General features: G+C 38.9%; 1 protein-coding gene across 1 annotated transcript; it reads left to right on the forward strand.

Moving 5' to 3' along the window:
* The first annotated feature begins 294 nt into the window (after positions 1 to 294).
* Positions 295 to 19,660, forward strand: LOC103510570 (pro-resilin-like). Its single transcript, XM_008475249.2, has 4 exons — positions 295 to 435; positions 5,140 to 5,172; positions 13,339 to 13,515; positions 19,235 to 19,660. The coding sequence occupies exons 1-4, from the start codon at positions 418 to 420 to the stop codon at positions 19,562 to 19,564; spliced, it is 558 nt and encodes a 185-aa protein (XP_008473471.1). The 5' UTR covers positions 295 to 417; the 3' UTR covers positions 19,565 to 19,660.
* Positions 19,661 to 21,686: the final 2,026 nt, after the last annotated feature.

The raw sequence follows: 21,686 nt of genomic DNA on the forward strand, positions 1-21,686 counted from the left end.
TAACAAATTGTACAATTTATGAACAATAATACCTTGGTGATGGTAACAAATATGGACAGTAGTAGGAAAACCAAATCAGGAATCACCAGGACCTGAATTAGTATACTATAAACTCCATTGTCCATACTAATCTAAAACCCTGGGATAAAATTCATAGTTCCTGGGGACCAAATATTCCTAGAATAGTTCCTGGGGACCAAATAGTCCTAGAGCCGCATGCCGCTTGACTGACCAGAGCTTTAAACTCCTGAAGGGGGAACTTCTTATAAGACATATGGACGGACACCTCTGAAATTAAGTCCAGTAGTGTGTTGTGATTTCAGTGCAAAACAAACCCAAATAAGTTAACCATAAAGTTGATCATAAACTAAACAGTGATCTGCTATTGTTGTGTCTATTCTACGAAACGGATTAACCATGAATACCTACAACCAGGTGAGTTTTTGAAACATTATTCAACAAAAGTTGAATCATTAATTTATTACCTATTTTATTTCGAAGCTTTTTGCTATACCTATGTACTTTGAAGCTTTCTGCTCTGAATGGGGATTTCTCAATTTCCAAAGGGGTTTCTTGTTCTTTTGCTAGGTGCGATTATTGTTCAAAGACAATTTTTACTCCTAAAAAATCACCTTTCGGTAAATTATCCCTAATCAAGTAATCAACATTTGACATTTTTGTCATTCTCAAAATATTATTCTCTCCAAAGATTCCAAAGCTGTCTTGTCCATAACTTCTGCCTACTTGAAATATACCTAACTGGGGACCTGGAAAAGTCTTCAAAGTTAGTTGGAGGGCTTTTCTTTCACTTTTCCAGACTTTTCTGTCAGGTGCGCACAAGGCGATGTTCCTATCTCAAATTCTGAGAAAATAAGACTCGTGTATTTGCCATCAGCCAAGATTTCCCAAGAAAAAGTTCCTGGGCATTTCTGAGAAATTTACAAAGCTATCAGACTTAAATTCAAATAGCATACATAATGTAGGCTTTGCTTAGACATACTATTGATTTTATGAGAGGAAGAGCTCTTGAAGGATCCTTTGATTACGTAATATTATTTGATTTTATGATTGTTTGACATACTATTGATTTTATGAGAGGAAGAGCTCTTGAAGGATCCTTTGATTACGTAATATTATTTGATTTTATGATTGTTTATTTCTGCATGTGCGGACACAACTATTCTTAAAATGATGTTCAAGTGATTGAATTTGCTAAATTGCCTGACATCTTTGGGTAAGCATTTCGAGGGTGTTCAAATCAAATACTTCCCCAGTTTTACCATATCTCACATCATTGTCATAATCTGGTTTTAATTCAAGGATTTCTTCGAACTGAAATTTTCAAAGTTTCAATTCTACTTAGGTGACAATAAATCTAGGCTGAAAATAATCATCATTATTAAAGACATGATTCATTTGAATATTGTCATCATAAGAGTGTCATTAGTTGGGGTTACAACATATTGATTCAATTCTACCAGGTCGGTTCAATTTCAAAGGGAAATACAGATATTAGTACCTACCTACAATATTTATGTACCTATATTACCTATGTACATTTCAGGTCTCCTTTGTTCTAAGGAATCTAAGGCAATGTGAAGTGCTGCTATAGGTGCACGAATATTTCTAAGGAGCCCGAGTAACTCTGACATCTCCACACTAATGTTACAATATTAGTGGATGTGCCAATCTCTCTTTCTCCAATTTTCTAGAGATCGGTCCTTCTATTGAACTCAAAGGATAATACTGCACCTCAGTTAGTGGCTCATTAAGGATCCTTTTGTATTTAACGTCATTTCAAGATTACAAGCACGATTCTTTCAGATCGTCCCATTGGAAATCAGAGCACAGCAATAAGACCAAATACCTACTCGTAATAATTTCAAGTACAGAATATGTATTGAGGACACTAAATTATTATGTCAGATCAAAGCTACAGATTATATTATTCTTCTTGTACATACCTAGAGGTATGCTATTACTATCAACATGTCTAAATATTCTATGCATGTTAAAATCCACTTAAATTGATTGTTAACAAAAGAAGAAGGGTAATAAAACTGCTTTTAAATGTATAACAGATAATTGCATAGTTTACTTTAACTAGGTGGATGGAGGATTAGTAGGCATATCGCAAATCTATGGCATACAAGGCAGGTCAAAAAACGTTTGTACAAAGGCTTGTTTTTAGTCAACAAGGGGGCACGACGCGACGTGCTGAGATTGAATCCCATGCAGGTAGGTATGGGAAAAAACTGTTATGTATCTGTATTTATAAAATATGTGGTATATTACTCTAAGCATTCGGTGGTTGGTGTATGTAGAAATTGCAGTATTTGTCACAGAAGATACCTGTTGTCTGTTACAAGATTCGGAAGAAATTGTTCCCTCTTATCCAACTGAATCCACTTCTCAAAAACATTAATTTGAAGATATTTACGAGTCTTTTTCTGCGAATACAGGTAGGATTATTTTACTAATCACATTAAGGAGCGCGGTAGCGCTCCGCCCCACCAAGTCAAGAGAGTTTGATCCCAATTACACGCTCGGTGCATTAAGTTTTCCGCACGGAATTTTAATTAAGTAGTTTCGGTATGTAATTAGGTAATTAGAGGTGAACTGAGCCCCCTCGTCTTGTCTCGAAAATCTTGAGATAACAAGAGCTCTTAGAGGAAAGTGCAGGATTTTGTGCTTTTTCGGTTCTGAGAATCTGTAAACAAGAAAAGTTCTATAATCTTTGGAATTATGCTGTTTTTCCTGTGGCAGCTTTTTTCTAAGTAGGTACTAAGATTGAGTTAAGCTAAATACCTACTTAGAAAAAAGCTGCCACAAGAAAATTAGGATAATTCCGGTCTCGTTCACGCCAAATATGACTGGTTTTGATCTGAAATTTTAAAAGGAACAGGGACTAAACCAAAATCTGATCTGGCTGACCACCTCCTTTCTTGTAATTCATGATCTTAACCATTAACCAGGTACCTAATTAAAACAATTAGGTCCTCATTTCCCTCTCGATCTACATAGACCGCGTGTTGCTCACAGTTCGCAGATTGACTCCCGTCTTTCGATGGAGGAGCAGAAAGAAATGTGCAGAAACGTATGCGCACAAACACATAAAATGTTTTGCCTGCGAGGGAGCTTTGCTCGGGACATTTGATGTGACGTCATCGTGTACGGGAGCGTATGCCGTAACGTCAAAGTTCACGATTTACGTCTTTCGACATATCCTGTTGAATTTTAAGCAGTCTCTTTGCCAGTCTAATTACTCCACTACTCCTGTTTGACTCTCCCTTTCATCAAATTTTATTACTTATCTTCCCTCCCTGTCTCTATCTACTGTCTCTGTCTCTCATTTTCTGTCTGCGTTCTGTTTTGCTCCGCTACAAGAAACAAGACAGCTGTATGACATGTGGGGCGGCTTGAGACTAGCAACATTGGTGCTTTGGTTTTGTGTACAAATATCTATGAACAATACCTAGTTATTCTAGTACCGGAGTTACCAAGTGTGTCGGGAGGCGCGCAAATGTCGAGTTCGAAGCGCCTACCAGCCTATAAATATTAACAAGAGACAGAGTTTCATGGTTTTTCGGCATTTTCATCCATATGAACATCAGTGCCTTGGTTTTGGTTACAAATATGTAGGTACGAACAATATCTAGGTACCTGGGAACCTGGGTTATCAATATGAAATATGAATATTGGTGCCTTGGACTCTTGGTCTTCTTCTTTTTCTTCGCTTTTTCCCGTGTACACACGGGGTCGGCGTTTTTCACCAGCCTCTCAATGAGCCCTAACTAGGGTGACTGCTTTGGGCTGACATTTGGTTTTGGCTACAGATTTCACAAGTGGATGCCCTTGGCATTCAACCTTAGTTCTATCTTTAGCAAAGGAAATTCAGGCTGGTATAGTCCCCCAGCCAGACTAAGCTGGTCTACTCCCTGTTTAAAGGACTTGAACCCTTGGTATTGGTAATAAATTGTACAATTTATGAACAATAATACCTTGGTATGGGTAACAAATTGTACAATTTATGAACAATAATACCTTGGTATTGGTAACAAATTGTACAATTTATGAACAATAATACCTTGGTATTGGTAATAAATTGTACAATTTATGAACAATAATACCTTGGTATTGGTAACAAATTGTACAATTTATGAACAATAATACCTTGGTGATGGTAACAATAATATGGACAGTAGTAGGAAAACCAAATCAGGAATCACCAGGACCTGAATTAGTATACTATAAACTCCATTGTCCATACTAATCTAAAACCCTGGGATAAAATTCATAGTTCCTGGGGACCAAATATTCCTAGAATAGTTCCTGGGGACCAAACAGTCCTAGAGCCGCATGCCGCTTGACTGACCAGAGCTTTAAACTCCTGAAGGGGGAACTTCTTATAAGACATATGGACGGACACCTCTATATGGACAGTAGTAGGAAAACCAAATCAGGAATCACCAGGACCTGAATTAATATACTATAAACTCCATTGTCCATACTAATCTAAAATCCTGGGATAAAATTCATAGTTCCTGGGGACCAAATATTCCTAGAATAGTTCCTGGGGACCAAATAGTCCTAGAGCCGCATGCCGCTTGACTGACCAGAGCTTTAAACTCCTGAAGGGGGAACTTCTTATAAGACATATGGACGGACACCTCTCATAATCTGGTTTTAATTCAAGGATTTCTTCGAACTGAAATTTTCAAAGTTTCAATTCTACTTAGGTGACAATAAATCTAGGCTGAAAAGGCAATTACATATTAAAGTGAGATTCATCTCGTATCAAGATTCTTCAAATAAATCAAGTTTTTGTAATAAATTTGCAACAATTACCTGAATTTTTTTTCACAAGGTAGAGTCGGAGAAATGCTGACTATTAATCTCGAGACCGTCTTCTCGATTTCTTCTTTTTTTTTCTTCTCCTTCTTCTTCTTTCTTCTTTTTAGTAAGTACCACCTAGGTTTTTTCCTAAAAGCTATGTCCACACATAGTTAACGGCCTACGATCGACTGGAAAAAAAGTTGTCTATTATATTATTTTCACATCGATCAACGGCCGTCGACTATCTGTAGGCACAGCACACTGGCACAGCTTAATATTTTGACGACTTCTCTTCGTTCACAGTTCATTCTCAGTTGCCTGTCGATGGCCGTTCTAGTCAAATGCTACCCCCTCCAGAACTACGGACACCTACTGGAGGACAGTTCAAGTTATAGTGACAGTTCAAGTTACGCTGGCGGCTCAAGCTACGGAGGAGGAGAAGAATATCACGAAGAACATGAACACAAACATGAAGCTGTAAGTGAACAAAAGGACTAATGATAGGATCCAGTCTAATGGAGCAGTTGCAAATGGGTAAAAATTATAATTAAATGGTCGATTCCTATGTAAAAAGTTGGGAAAAATCCCAATCCGAGGTCAAAACTCCGAAAAAATAAATATAAAAATTCAATTTTCATTTTCCGTTCTAATGAAAGAGTTCAAAGATATGTGACGTCAGACTTCAGGCAGTTGTTTTTTTCGTCCGCTAGGTAGCGCCAGTATGCAAGCACGCTTGTGGAGGAGCATATTTGTCACAGAAGATACCTGTTGTCTGTTACAAGATTCGGAAGAAATTGTTCCCTCTTATCCAACTGAATCTGAGCGCACGGCAGTGCGCCAGGCCAAGTTCCAGTAAGCACGCCTGTGTATCTTTACACGAACCGATTCGGCTTTTAGTCAATAAGGGGGCACGACGCGACGTGCTGAGATTGAATCCCATGCAGGTAGGTATGGGAAAAAGCTGTTATGTATCTGTATTTATAAAATATGTGGTATATTACTCTAAGCATTCGGTGGTTGGTGTATGTAGAAATTGCAGTATTTGTCACCCTCAATCTGCAATATTCAAGAGAGAACATAGTTTATTTACACTATGTATATGTACTCGTACTATTCGCTCGTTACATTCCGAATGATTTCATATTCGGTTCATTGAATGCTTCAATACAAGTGTATTATATACCTACCTATATTTATTTATCTATGGAGTATACATATACATTATGCCTACATAATATGATGTATCTCATTATAATGTGCTTCCTCTACATATAACAAATTCAAATTAGAGTGTAGTTCGAAAAATGACAACGCTTCTCCGTTTTTTTTTTTTTCTTTTTTTTTTTTTTTGGGGAAAAAAAAAAAAAAAAAATTTTAAAAAAAAAAAAAAAAAAAAAATACCGCCTCTATGAAAAAATAGGCCATAGACTAGCCGCCTCTATGAAAAAATAGGCCATAGACTAGCCGCCTCTATGAAAAAATAGGCCATAGACTAGCCGCCTCTATGAAAAAATAGGCCATAGACTAGCCGCCTCTATGAAAAAATAGGCCATAGACTAGCCGCCTCTATGAAAAAATAGGCCATAGACTAGCCGCCTCTATGAAAAAATAGGCCATAGACTAGCCGCCTCTATGAAAAAATAGGCCATAGACTAGCCGCCTCTATGAAAAAATAGGCCATAGACTAGCCGCCTCTATGAAAAAATAGGCCATAGACTAGCCGCCTCTATGAAAAAATAGGCCATAGACTAGCCGCCTCTATGAAAAAATAGGCCATAGACTAGCCGCCTCTATGAAAAAATAGGCCATAGACTAGCCGCCTCTATGAAAAAATAGGCCATAGACTAGCCGCCTCTATGAAAAAATAGGCCATAGACTAGCCGCCTCTATGAAAAAATAGGCCATAGACTAGCCGCCTCTATGAAAAAATAGGCCATAGACTAGCCGCCTCTATGAAAAAATAGGCCATAGACTAGCCGCCTCTATGAAAAAATAGGCCATAGACTAGCCGCCTCTATGAAAAAATAGGCCATAGACTAGCCGCCTCTATGAAAAAATAGGCCATAGACTAGCCGCCTCTATGAAAAAATAGGCCATAGACTAGCCGCCTCTATGAAAAAATAGGCCATAGACTAGCCGCCTCTATGAAAAAATAGGCCATAGACTAGCCGCCTCTATGAAAAAATAGGCCATAGACTAGCCGCCTCTATGAAAAAATAGGCCATAGACTAGCCGCCTCTATGAAAAAATAGGCCATAGACTAGCCGCCTCTATGAAAAAATAGGCCATAGACTAGCCGCCTCTATGAAAAAATAGGCCATAGACTAGCCGCCTCTATGAAAAAATAGGCCATAGACTAGCCGCCTCTATGAAAAAATAGGCCATAGACTAGCCGCCTCTATGAAAAAATAGGCCATAGACTAGCCGCCTCTATGAAAAAATAGGCCATAGACTAGCCGCCTCTATGAAAAAATAGGCCATAGACTAGCCGCCTCTATGAAAAAATAGGCCATAGACTAGCCGCCTCTATGAAAAAATAGGCCATAGACTAGCCGCCTCTATGAAAAAATAGGCCATAGACTAGCCGCCTCTATGAAAAAATAGGCCATAGACTAGCCGCCTCTATGAAAAAATAGGCCATAGACTAGCCGCCTCTATGAAAAAATAGGCCATAGACTAGCCGCCTCTATGAAAAAATAGGCCATAGACTAGCCGCCTCTATGAAAAAATAGGCCATAGACTAGCCGCCTCTATGAAAAAATAGGCCATAGACTAGCCGCCTCTATGAAAAAATAGGCCATAGACTAGCCGCCTCTATGAAAAAATAGGCCATAGACTAGCCGCCTCTATGAAAAAATAGGCCATAGACTAGCCGCCTCTATGAAAAAATAGGCCATAGACTAGCCGCCTCTATGAAAAAATAGGCCATAGACTAGCCGCCTCTATGAAAAAATAGGCCATAGACTAGCCGCCTCTATGAAAAAATAGGCCATAGACTAGCCGCCTCTATGAAAAAATAGGCCATAGACTAGCCGCCTCTATGAAAAAATAGGCCATAGACTAGCCGCCTCTATGAAAAAATAGGCCATAGACTAGCCGCCTCTATGAAAAAATAGGCCATAGACTAGCCGCCTCTATGAAAAAATAGGCCATAGACTAGCCGCCTCTATGAAAAAATAGGCCATAGACTAGCCGCCTCTATGAAAAAATAGGCCATAGACTAGCCGCCTCTATGAAAAAATAGGCCATAGACTAGCCGCCTCTATGAAAAAATAGGCCATAGACTAGCCGCCTCTATGAAAAAATAGGCCATAGACTAGCCGCCTCTATGAAAAAATAGGCCATAGACTAGCCGCCTCTATGAACAAATAGGCCATAGACTAGCCGCCTCTATGAAAAAATAAGCCATAGACTAGCCGCCTCTATGAAAAAATAGGCCATAGACTAGCCGCCTCTATGAAAAAATAGGCCATAGACTAGCCGCCTCTATGAAAAAATAGGCCATGCCTCTGGAGGCAGGTTGAGAGCCTCCATGATAAAAATAGGCCATAGACTAGCCGCCTCTATGAAAAAATAGGCCATAGACTAGCCGCCTCAAAAAAAAAGCCATAGACTATCTGTATCTATGAGAAAATAGGCCATAGACTACAATATACCTACCTACGGTAATGACGAGATTCACTCAGAAAGGTGGTAGAAACTTGGTAGGAAAAAACCACCACCAAACCACTTACACTTTAAAGCTTTAAACAATTTACTCTCTGGGCGGGAAAACATGGAAAAGACATCAAGGCATATCAAACCACATCGTTGTGGTAAACGGAAAATCCTGTGGGAAAAACATAGCCAGGTAGTGGGAAAAAGAGACAGGGGAAAGAGATATTTATGGTAGGGGGAAAGGGTCAGCTAGAGGGAAAAAGGACAGGGATGGGATAGAAAGGACAAGGAAATGAAGGTGAGACAGGGTAAAAAAGAAGCTCAAGTAGGGAAAGAGGGACCTAGGTGTGAGAAAAAAGGGAGGGAAAGAAGGTCAGGTAGGGATAAAAAAGGGACAGGTAGAGAAAAAAGGGACTTATAGTTGTGGAAAGTAGGGGGAAAGGGTCAGCTAGAGGGAAAAAGGACAGGGATGGGATAGAAAGGACAAGGAAATGAAGCTGAGACAGGGTAAAAAGAAGCTCAAGTAGAGAAAGAGGGACAGGTGTGAGAAAAAAGGGAGGGAAAGAAGGTCAGGTAGGGATAAAAAAGGGACAGGTAGAGAAAAAAGGGACTTATAGTTGTGGAAAGATGAAAAAGTGGACTTTTTTTTAGGAAAAACACGAGAAACTCATATCTTTTGAAACAAGCTCTGCAACCCAGCTATGAATATCAGGTAGTTATAATCTTCAATGACAACTCTCCAGTCTGTTATAATCTTCAATGGCACATTCTGCCATTATTCGGCAATATTATTGCCATAATAGTTTCAGGCCAGCCACTCATTATCGTGCAGACCTAACAGGTACACCTGATCAGGTCCGCCTGTCAAGTCTAACTGATAGTGAGTGCGCTCATCAGGCATCAGGTACACCAGACATTCGGAACTGATCAGGTGTACCTGATAGTGAGTGGCTGGCCTTAGGCTGCGTGGGAGCCGCTATAAGACTAGGAAGATTTCTCTATCTCTCTCTCTCTCACACACACTCTCTCTTTCTCTCTCGCTCTCGCACTCTCTCTTTTTCTCTATCTCTCCCTCTCTCTCTTTCTCTCTCTCTCCCTCTCTCTTCTCTCTTTCTATTTTAGATATTTCTCCATAAACACAAATACCTATTTGTACTGCCACAGTTTCTTATTTTATTCTTCTGTATATTTATCTACAGGAACCTGCATGGAAAAGTCACGTGTGGAAGAAAGGCCGAGACCAGACGGGCAAGAAGAGATCGCACCGCAAGTTCCACTTCAAACAAATTGCCAGGTAAGTAAATAAAACAAGGTCAACAAGTACCTAACTTTGTACCCAATGGAGGAGTTGCAAATGGGTAAAAATTATGAATAAATGGTCGATTCCTATGTAAAAAGTTGGGAAAAATCCAAATCTGAGGTCAAAACTCCGAAAAAACAACTGTAAACGATCGAAAATTCAATTTTTATTTTCCGTTCTAATGAGATGTGTGACGTCAGACTTAACGCAGTTGCTGTTTTCGTCCGCTAGATAGCGCCAGTATCTGAGTATGCGAGCGCGCTAGCGGAGGAGCAGAAAGAACTGCGCAGAAACGTATGCGCACAAACACATTAATGCGTTGCCTGCAAGGGAGCTTTGCTCGGGACATTTGATGTGACGTCATCGCCTACGGGAGCGTATGCCGTGACGTCAAAGTTCACGATTTACCGGTATTTTTTTAATCGATTTATCTCGGGATCTAAAAGTCGTAGAAGAAAAAGAAAAATTCCGTTGGTCCTCATTTTTCCTGCTCTATGACTATGAAACACCACCCAAGTAAGCGCAACTGATCTATTCATCAAATTTATTCCATCTCAATTAACAAAGAAAACATCTTCTATGTTTTCTTTGTTAATCTCGAATGACTACAAGACTTTCCAAACCAATTTATTCCAGGTCTATTATAAATACATATCTCCCTAGAGCTGTAGGTAAATAAATACATAGTAAGGTATGTACCTACCTATATGCATTATTACATTGACTAAATACACGGTGTTGGAATCTGAAATAAATTAGCAGATTTAATTTGCAGCTTTCTTTACTTGTGCAGTTCACACTGTAAATAAAGGAGGCAGGTATAATGGTATTATGAACAAATTGTGCAATTAATTACAAACTTTACTATCTACTTACACTGTACCTACTACTTACACTGTAGTACTGTGAGGTGTGAACTGTGGAATTCTAAGTTGAATAACAAAAGTACAAGTTCTTAGAATCCACTCCCTCCCTCTCTCTCTCCCCTCTCTCTCTCTCTCATCTCTCTTTCTCTCTCATCTCTTTCTCTCTTTCTCTCTCCTCTCTCTCTCTCTCTACTCTCCCTCCCTCCCTTCCCTCCCTCACTGAAAACGTCCAATGAACTTGTGTTCCACTCATCATTATTATTTTGTGATTATAATTTGGATATTTTGGATTCGTTTCATAGAGAGATTTTAGAATCCAACTCTAATAACAAGGCTCGAATGGATAACCGACATTGAAATGTGAGAACAAGGTTCAGGTCAATATTTAACATTTCTGCCTCCATTGGCAAAGGCCTTCACGTGCTCCCTGGCAAAGTTTACCTCATAATGAACCAATTTTCAGATCTTTAGAGTTTCGACTAAATACACGGTGTTGGAATCTGAAATAAATTAGTAGATTTAATTTGCAGCTTTCTTTACTTGTGCAGTTCACACTGTAAATAAAGGAGGCAGGTATAATGGTATTATGAACAAATTGTGCAATTAATTACAAACTTTACTATCTACTTACACTGTACCTACTACTTACACTGTAGTACTGTGAGGTGTGAACTGTGGAATTCTAAGTTGAATAACAAAAGTACAAGTTCTTAGAATCCAACTATAATAACAAGGCTCGAATGGATAACCGACATTGAAATGTGAGAACAAGGGTCAGGTCAATGTTTAACATTTCTGCCTCCATTGGCAAAGGCCTTCACGTGCTCCCTGGCAAAGTTTACCTCATAATGAACCAATTTTCAACATCCAGAGAAGACACATTATGATACTGCATACGCCATTAAATAAATTCAGACCCAGCGTTCGTTTTACCCATATAATAGGACAAATCGTGGTCGAAGCATGAAGAAATGGCATGGTGAAAATAGCAAGGTCGAACAGTGCATGAGCATTTGGTTTCCAACCGAGTTAGAGATCATGCTACAGATTTGTTCAGATCTTCAGAGATGATGAAATGAAATTGATGATGTGAAAATCCAGAGCATTTTGAGCACATGGGAATTTAGATACACATTGACAATAATGTTAACATACAAACGGAACTGGAAATGGTATAGCATGAGCATTGCACTTTCTAGATTCTCTAGACTCTAGAAAATAGAAACATTCATTACTAGGAGGTTTTCTAATACAACAGGTGTAAGCACTATAGTTTTCCCATAAATAGATTTCAATCGAAACGGAAGTATGGTTCATCTGTCGATAATTTGGAATATTATTTATGGTATAATCTTCTAAAGTTCTGAATTTCATAGCTCTATGCCTCTAAGCATTACAGGTTAACCATATTCAGACATCAGTGGATCCAAGAACAATAGGTGGAGGTACGTTCGCAATTTAGTTCTGGGTTCTGGTCTGTGGGTTTTTTAGAATCCAACTCTAATAACCAGGCTCGAATGGATAACCGACATTGAAATGTGAGAACAAGGGTCAGGTCAATATTTAACATTTCTGCCTCCATTGGCAAAGGCCTTCACGTGCTCCCTGGCAAAGTTTACCTCATAATGAACCAATTTTCGAGAGATTTTAATTTGGATGAAAATGAGTGGACGCGTGGAGCCATACAAATAGGATTACACATATCATAACTAATGAAATTATTGGTTTAACATTTCTGCCTCCATTGGCAAAGGCCTTCACGTGCTCCCTGGCAAAGTTTACCTCATAATGAACCAATTTTCAACATCCAGAGAAGAGACATTATGATACTGCATACGCCATTAAATAAATTCAGACCCAGCGTTCGTTTTACCCACAAGATAGGACAAATCGTGGTCGAAGCATGAAGAAATGGCATGGGTGAAAATAGCAAGGTCGAACAGTGCATGAGCATTTGGTTTCCAACCGAGTTAGAGATCATGCTACAGATTTGTTCAGATCTTCAGAGCATGAAGAAATGGCATGGTGAAAATAGCAAGGTCGAACAGTGCATGAGCATTTGGTTTCCAACCGAGTTAGAGATCATGCTACAGATTTGTTCAGATCTTCAGAGATGATGAAATGAAATTGATGATGTGAAAATCCAGAGCATTTTGAGCACATGGGAATTTAGATACACATTGACAATAATGTTAACATACAAACGGAACTGGAAATGGTATAGCATGAGCATTGCACTTTCTAGATTCTCTAGACTCTGAGATACACATTGACAATAATGTTAACATACAAACGGAACTGGAAATGGTATAGCATGAGCATTGCACTTTCTAGATTCTCTAGACTCTAGAAAATAGAAAATAGAAACATTCATTACTAGGAGGTTTTCTAATACAACAGGTGTAAGCACTATAGTTTTCCCATAAATAGATTTCAATCGAAGAGTATATGCCCTTCAAAAGAAGTGGTATAATAAGGGGAAAAGCAGTTTAATTGGCTAAACGTGCAATTAATTACCTCCCTCCCTGGTTAAAGTTGAGCTAAGTTGGAGACCATTTTCTTAAAGTTTTGAAAGTCATATACACAATTTATACCTGCCTCGGTGGTGTAGTGGTCAAGGCGCTTGCCTGGTAAACAGGAGGACGTGGGTTCAATCCCAGCCGAGGTATGGAATTTTAGGTCAAATGCTACCCCCTCCAGAACTACGGACACCTACTGGAGGACAGTTCAAGTTACGGTGACAGTTCAAGTTACGGTGACAGTTCAAGTTATAGTGATAGTTCAAGTTACGCTGGCGGCTCAAGCTACGGAGGAGGAGAAGAATATCACGAAGAACATGAACACAAACATGAAGCTGTAAGTGAATAAAAGGACTAATGATAGGATCCAGTCTAATGGAGCAGTTGCAAATGGGTAAAAATTAAAATTAAATGGTCGATTCCTATGTAAAAAGTTGGGAAAAATCCAAATCCGAGGTCAAAACTCCGAAAAAATAAATATAAAAATTCGAAAATGCAACTTTCATTTTCCGTTCTAATGAAAGAGTTCAAATATGTGTGACGTCAGACTTTACGCAGTTGTTTTTTTCGTCCGCTAGGTAGCGCCAGTACTTTTATCAACAAAAGCTCTACATAAGTGGACTCCATAGAGATTTGTAGCATCAGGTAGATAATTATCCATTCTGAATAAATTAAAATCAAAAGCTGTCCCTACAGCTACTGTGCTACAGTCCGTTTTGCATTTTATTTGCTGACCTTTCGGGCATGTATAATGTGATCAATGGTGAAGAAAAAAAAAGATTTTGAAAAATTGTGGCAAATTAATTAGGTATGTAGAAATACCTACCTGCTATCTACCTCGGTTAATAAATGAAGGGTAGATTTAGTGATTCAATTTATTTGGTACTTCGAGTGGACACTGGAGCTTGAACTTTGAAAGTGGTTCAATTCATCAAATTTATTCCATCTCAATTAACAAAGAAAACATCTTCTATGTTTTCTTTGTTAACCTCGAATGACTACAAGACTTTCCAAACCAATTTATTCTAGGTCTATTATAAATACATATCTCCCTAGAGCTGTAGGTAAATAAATACATAGTAAGGTATGTACCTACCTATACCCATTATTACATTTTAATGATTCCAATTTCCAATGAAAGTTTTAAACCCTCTAGCTGCGTTTAAAAGATCACATACTTTGTTTAAATTGCCTTCTGCAATTCATTTAATCAAGATACACACTATACACAGCCCTCTTAGGCATAGCAATTACATATTAAAGTGAGATTCATCTCGTATCAAGATTCTACAAATAAATCAGGTTTTTGTAATAAATTTGCAACAATTACCTGAATTTTTTTCACAAGGTAGAGTCGGAGAAATGCTGACTATTAATCTCGAGACCGTCTTCTCGATTTCTTCTTTTTTTTCTTCTTCTTCTTCTTCTTCTTCTCCTTCTTCTTCTCTCTTCTTTTTAGTAAGTACCACCTAAGATTTATCCTAAAAGCTATGTCCACACATAGTTGACGGCCTACGATCGACTGGAAAAAAGTTGTCTATTATAATATTTTCACATCGATCGACGGCCGTCGACTATCTGTGGGCACAGCACACTGGCACAGCTTAATATTTTGACGACTTCTCTTCGTTCACAGTTCATTCTCAGTTGCCTGTCGATGGCCGTTCTAGGCCTACGCATAGGTAACCAACTAAAAATACATTGTACTACCTATCTACCAAAAAATATCACTAGATATCTACCCACTGTGTTCCTGAAATGAAACCGCAAAATTGTCATTCAAATTATGACATTCGGGGTAGGCTTACCAGACGTCCGCTTTTCGGCGGACATGTCCTCCTTTTTATACGTTTGTCCTCCATCCGCCCGCCTTTTTAAAATATAGCAAAATGTCCGCCTTTTTGAAGTTTCGGCCTCAAAAACCTAAATTACGTATCATTTTCCGTTGAGAAGAGGACGCCCATTGAGAAGAGGACGTCATCAAAACAAGCAAGCTTTTAAACAGGAACGTTTATGAAATGCAATATTGTATTGTTGAACATTCTGGAAATACTTTTATCAACAAAAGCTCTACATAAGTGGACTCCATAGAGATTTGTAGCATCAGGTAGATAATCATCCATTCTGAATAAATTAAAATCAAAAGCTGTCCCTACAGCTACTGTGCTACAGTCCGTTTTGCATTTTATTTGCTGACCTTTCGGGTTACAAGCTTAGATACAACCTCTGTACCTAATACCTAATTACTTACCTCAACAGCTTTTCCATTTGCAACAATTAGACGATTCTTAATAGCAATTAAACGACTGCTACTAAGAATTATCAATTTATCACACTATTTTACTATTCTCTGCAAATAATTAAAATACCTCTCAACATACTGGTAACTATTTTGCATACCATGGCAGTACATTTATAAAGTGAGGGCAAGAGCAAGAGGAATCCAATGAGAGTGCAAACTCATGTCGTGTTCCTAGTGTGCATATTAATTTTTTACCCGTGGAGGTGTTACCTACCTACCTATTATGTGTTTTAAATACCTAGTTCCTGCTTCTCTCATAGTATACCTAATTATTACACATTATTTACTTATAAATACATCAAAATAATGATTAAACGGAGAAATCTATGACTTTGAAACATCACCCAAGTAAGCGCAACTGATCTATTAGACTATGCTCTCCCCTCCACTCTGTTTTTTGCCTTAGACCCGTTCCTACTAAACTTGTCGTCTCATTTTTCCTGCTCTATGACTTTGAAACATCACCCAAGACCCAAGTAAGCGCAACTGATCTATTAGACTATGCTCTCCCCTCCACTCTGTTTTTTGCCTTAGACCCGTTCCTACTAAACTTGTCGTCAATTTCATCCGATTTTTTCCTAATGTCCAGTAGACAATGTGATTTTAATGATGAAAGTGTTCCCACTACGCACGACACCTTTTTTCGAACAAGTGGAAACGGGCCTTTAGGATGAGTTAAAGGGACTATGTTGTTAAAACAGGAATAAAGATACCGAGAGAGAGGGAGATATGAGAGAGAGAGAGAGAGAGAGAGTAGAGAGATTGTGTGAAAAATATGTACACAGGCCTAGGGTACAGAATATCTAGAGATATGTTTCATACAATAGGAGAGACAGAGAAAGGCCACAGATAGAGGAGGACGAAGACAATGGCGTTTGATTGATGGATTAAAAAGGTGGTTAAACATTTTTCGCAGCTTTATCTATATTTACAATTTTACAGCCTTGTAGATACCTCATGAGGCTGAATGCACCCCGAAATACAAGAATAGAGCAGAAAAGATTCGACTCTTCTGTGAATTTTATTGAACCCGGGATTTCTGTTGTGTACCATATCAATGGTTCTAATTGGAACGAGAGTTTTGAGGTGGCTTTTACTTCAATCAGTTCAGGAACCCGGGATTTCTGTTGTGTACCATATCAATGGTTCTAATTGGAACGAGAGTTTTGAGGTGGCTTTTACTTCAATCAGTTCAGTTGTTCAGTACTTGATTACAGTTCACCAAAACTGCACCTGACTTTGAACATCTTTGAATTCAAATCAGGGTACAGGATCAAAAAATCGGACCAATCCTCATTCAAATTGATAATCGTGATCCAATCTCACAACTTGATTACAGTTCACCAAAACTGCACCTGACTTGAACATCTTTGAATTCAAATCAGGGTACAGGATCAAAAAATCGGACCAATCCTCATTCAAATTGATAATCGTGATCCAATCTCACACAGTCATGGTCTTGTGCTTGTAGAGAATTCTCATTATCACAGTTTGCAACTTTGCACGCGAGATACACGGAGATTTAGAGCAGGATGTGTTGCCATTCATATTGTTACAAAGATAATCCCTGATGACTGATGATATGAGAGCATTATCTTGCTAAGTACCTGTGTTATATCATTGCCTGGTCTCGTGTGGGTTACGTTGCTAATTGGTGCGTATCACACACATTCGCTCTCGGGTGGACCAAATTCATTAACATAAGAACAGGGACTAACCTTGTTAAACCAAAATCTGATCTGGCTGAGCACCTCCTTTGTTGTAATTCGTGATCTTAACCATTAACTTGGTAATTAAAACAATTAGGTCCTCATTTCCCTCTCGATCTACATAGACCGCGTGTTGCTCACAGTTCGCAGATTGACTCCCGTCTTTCGATTCACTTCACTTTTTGTTTACATAGTTTGAACTTTTCCAAGCACACCTAGTGGCGGACAGCAAAATCTTCACCTAAAAGTTAGACTGGTATTCACTTCACTTTTTGTTTACATAGTTTGAACTTTTCCAAGCACACCTAGTGGCGGACAGCAAAATCTTCACCTAAAAGTTAGACTAAAATTAACGAAAATAAGTTGAAAAACGGACAGAACACGTAAGATAGTAGGTAAACGATTTATCAACTTTTGTATTACTAGGATTAGTATCGAAGTAGGTACGGTAATAACTAAGTAAGAACAGTAACAACCAAGTTGAAAAACGGACAGAACACGTATAGTAGGTAAACGATTTATCAACTTTTGTATTACTAGGATTAGTATCGAAGTAGGTACGGTAATAACTAAGTAAGAACAGTAACAACTAATAAACCAACACCTACTTTTAGATTGAAAAGCAGAGCTCATATTACCAAAATGGTAGGCGCGCACTTCCCAATGATTCACTGAAGTTGATCACCGTTTGGCGTAGTTGGTATAAGCATAGTTGAACATCTGGAAAACCGCGTGCTGATAGCTTTGCCAGCCCCCCTCAGGCTGGGTGAGGTTAATGTGAGGAGGCTGGTAGCTTGCCGCCAAAAGGAGGATGGGCTCCGACCATCACAAAAGACTTTAGATTCTTTAAACTTTAAAAGAATAGAAGTTGAACGATGATCTTAAACCCCTTCCAAAACAACAAAATAACCTCTCTAAATCCTGCACTTTCCGAAACTAAATCCAACTCACTAGTTTGACTGCTCGTTTAGAATCTAAAGGATTAGGTACACACATGTAGGTACTCCCACAAGATACCTGTTGTTATAGTTATAGCTCAGGACTCTGATTTTGCTATTGACCTCTCGTCTGAGTTCGTGATTTAAACGACATACAAGTTGCAAGTCACATGCAATTGCATTTGTATCAATGGTGCACAATCTGTTTCAGTCCTTTTCAGATCTGATGATGGCTGTTGCTTTAACGGAGAAATTTGCTCTCTCAAAGTGTGCAGAGCTAGTTGTGCAGGTGCTTAGAGTCTGCTGATTTCAAATGATAGTCACGGCTGCCTGGTCATACGTCAGACACTGTCATGCACTATCTAATTATTTACATACGTTCTACCTCTACCTCGCTGAGATTATCTCATAATATTCTCATCTTATCCAGCTCTCTCGGCTATTATACGAGAATCCGGTAATCTTATTTACTACAGATCTGCTTTTAATGACATTTTCAAGATGTTTTAATGATGTACTGAGCGAACGATTATGAGTTATTATAGGTACAGATATTGGTTCGCACAATCCCTATTGGATTTGTATTGCAACCTTTGCTTCGACATTTCTGTTATAGATCTACATGTTTGTGCGACTCTTTGGTAGGTTACTATTATTCCAGAGATGGATAAGTACCTATAGGATTATCAGGTTGATCGGGTAGGTGGTACATAGACATAATGCACAACATCAGAGCGTGCTTTATATTGTTTACTTCATTTGTTTATTAAAGTTCAATTCCTTCTTTCTACAAACATAAATTCGTTACTATTATTCCAGAGATGGATAAGTACCTATAGGATTATCAGGTTGATCGGGTAGGTGGTACATAAACATAGTGCACAACATCAGAGCGTGCTTTATATTGTTTACTTCATTTGTTTATTAAAGTTCAATTCCTTCTTTCTACAAACATAAATTAGAAATTGTCTAGCTCTCTGACAGTCTCAACGAGATAATGCATATTCTCAGAGGAATGCTATGGTAACCTTTCACACAAGGCCTATCGTGGACATGTGATCATTGTTGCCTTACAATATTAAACACATCTCTATTTTATTTTCACAGGGTATGCCTTACAAGTTCGGCTACAAGGTGTACGACCCTCATCACGGCACGGACTTCGGTCAGAACGAGCACAGTGATGGAGACACCGTCAAGGGACAATACCAAGTGGTCCTCCCCGACGGCAGACTCCAACAGGTAACCTACACCGCCGACTGGAAGACCGGCTACCACGCTGACGTTCAGTACCACGGGAAAGCCACCGAGGCACCCGCTTCCTACAGTTCTGGCGGCCACGAGCTGACAGGCTCTCAGTCCTATGAATTGTCGGACCATGGCGGCTACACACCGTCTTACTCTGGAACCAGCGAGCACGGTTATAGTGGTTACTAGAGCATCACTAGAGCTTTGAGATTGGTGGAAAGAAATGTGAACGGTGGGTATTTGTGGCGGTATCTTATTCAGTGATTTGGTTGAGTCTATCAGTGTTACTAGTGCTAGAGAACGTTTTGCATTCATAATCCTATTTTGGTTGTGACTACCAGACCTGTGTTGTATTCGGGTGAAGCTGTATTCACTGTCACGACAGACGTTTTGCATTCATAATCCTATTTTGGTTGTGACTACCAGACCTGTGTTGAATTCGGATGAAGCTGTATTCACTGTCACGACAGCTAGGTATTGTTTGTTCGATTTCGACTGCCCTAGTTTGTATGTAAAATAAACTTAGGGGTGTACCCTTGTAAATAAAGAATATATAAAATAATATAATGTAAGAAATATGAAATTTGTTCTTCAGTTATTTCATTCATTACTAGGAGGTTTTCTAATACAACAGGTGTAAGCACTATAGTTTTCCCATAAATAGATTTCAATCGAAACGGAAGTATGGTTCATCTGTCGATAATTTGGAATATTATTTATGGTATAATCTTCTAAAGTTCTGAATTTCATAGCTCTATGCCTCTAAGCATTACAGGTTAACCATATTCAGACATCAGTGGATCCAAGAACAATAGGTGGAGGTACGTTCGCAATTTAGTTCTGGGTTCTGGTCTGTGGGTTTTATAGGTTCTGGCACCAGCAGTGAATCGGGCATTTCAATAATAGCTGCTCCTTCTTCTTTTTCCTCCTCCTCCTCTTCTTCTTCTTCTTCTTTTTCTTCTTCTTCTTTTTCTTAGTGCCGGACAGAATAGGCACATCGTTGTATATTAATTATCAAACAACTAAATAAAACGCAAGGTCACTCGAGAGGAATTAGAAAACAATAACAAACGATCAGTTCCATAATCCATAATGTTACTTGAAGATATAAATACTCTCTTGTTGTGCTGAGTGTGCCTGGAATAGTTGCCTTGTCCAGCCTAACCTTTGGTGCTAGTGGTATTCAAACCACTTCGGGTCAAAAAGGGATGCAACAGGTTTGTCCAAAATATTTGACGACCCCGAAGGAACTTTATCTTTAGGGTGACTAAAAGATGGACCAAGCATCTGAACAAATTTGGCTAAACATAGCACATAAAAGAAAATTCCACATTAGTTTTTGTGCCCGATTAGGCCTCTGGAGGCCTTGCATAGGCCCTTGAGCTCTACAAGTCACTGACGTTCAAATTTGTAAACCTTAAGCCCTACTCTGGTATGTGCTGCGGGCATTTCTCCTTTAGGATAACCAAAGTGGGACTTTACCCATGTTATAAGAGCTTTCTGTTCCACCAGTGCTTGAGTTGAAGACCTCTGCCATAGTGGCAACTCCATGAACATCAAGTACAAGATTGAGTAGGGTGTGCAGAGCTAGTTGTGCAGGTGCTTAGAGTCTGCTGATTTCAAATGATAGTCACGGCTGCCTGGTCATACGTCAGACACTGTCATGCACTATCTAATTATTTACATACGTTCTACCTCTACCTCGCTGAGATTATCTCATAATATTCTCATCTTATCCAGCTCTCTCGGCTATTATACGAGAATCCGGTAATCTTATTTACTACAGATCTGCTTTTAATGACATTTTCAAGATGTTTTAATGATGTACTGAGCGAACGATTATGAGTTATTATAGGTACAGATATTGGTTCACACAATCCCTATTGGATTTGTATTGCAACCTTTGCTTCGACATTTCTGTTATAGATCTACATGTTTGTGCGACTCTTTGGTTACTATTTGTGGGTTTTATAGGTTCTGGCACCAGCAGTGAATCGGGCATTTCAATAATATCTGCTCCTTCTTCTTTTTCCTCCTCCTCCCCTTCTTTTTCTTATTCTTCTTTTTTTTCTTCTTCTTCTTCTTCTTCTTCTTCTTCTTTTTCTTAGTGCCGGACAGAATAGGCACATCGTTGTGTATTAATTATCAAACAACTAAATAAAACGCAAGGTCACTCGAGAGGAATTAGAAAACAATAACAAACGATCAGTTCCATAATCCATAATGTTACTTGAAGATATAAATACTCTCTTGTTGTGCTGAGTGTGCCTGGAATAGTTGCCTTGTCCAGCCTAACCTTTGGTGCTAGTGG

Source organism: Diaphorina citri, unplaced genomic scaffold (assembly GCF_000475195.1).
Source record: "Diaphorina citri unplaced genomic scaffold, Diaci psyllid genome assembly version 1.1 scaffold619, whole genome shotgun sequence".
Classification (NCBI taxonomy): Eukaryota; Metazoa; Arthropoda; class Insecta; order Hemiptera; family Psyllidae; genus Diaphorina; species Diaphorina citri.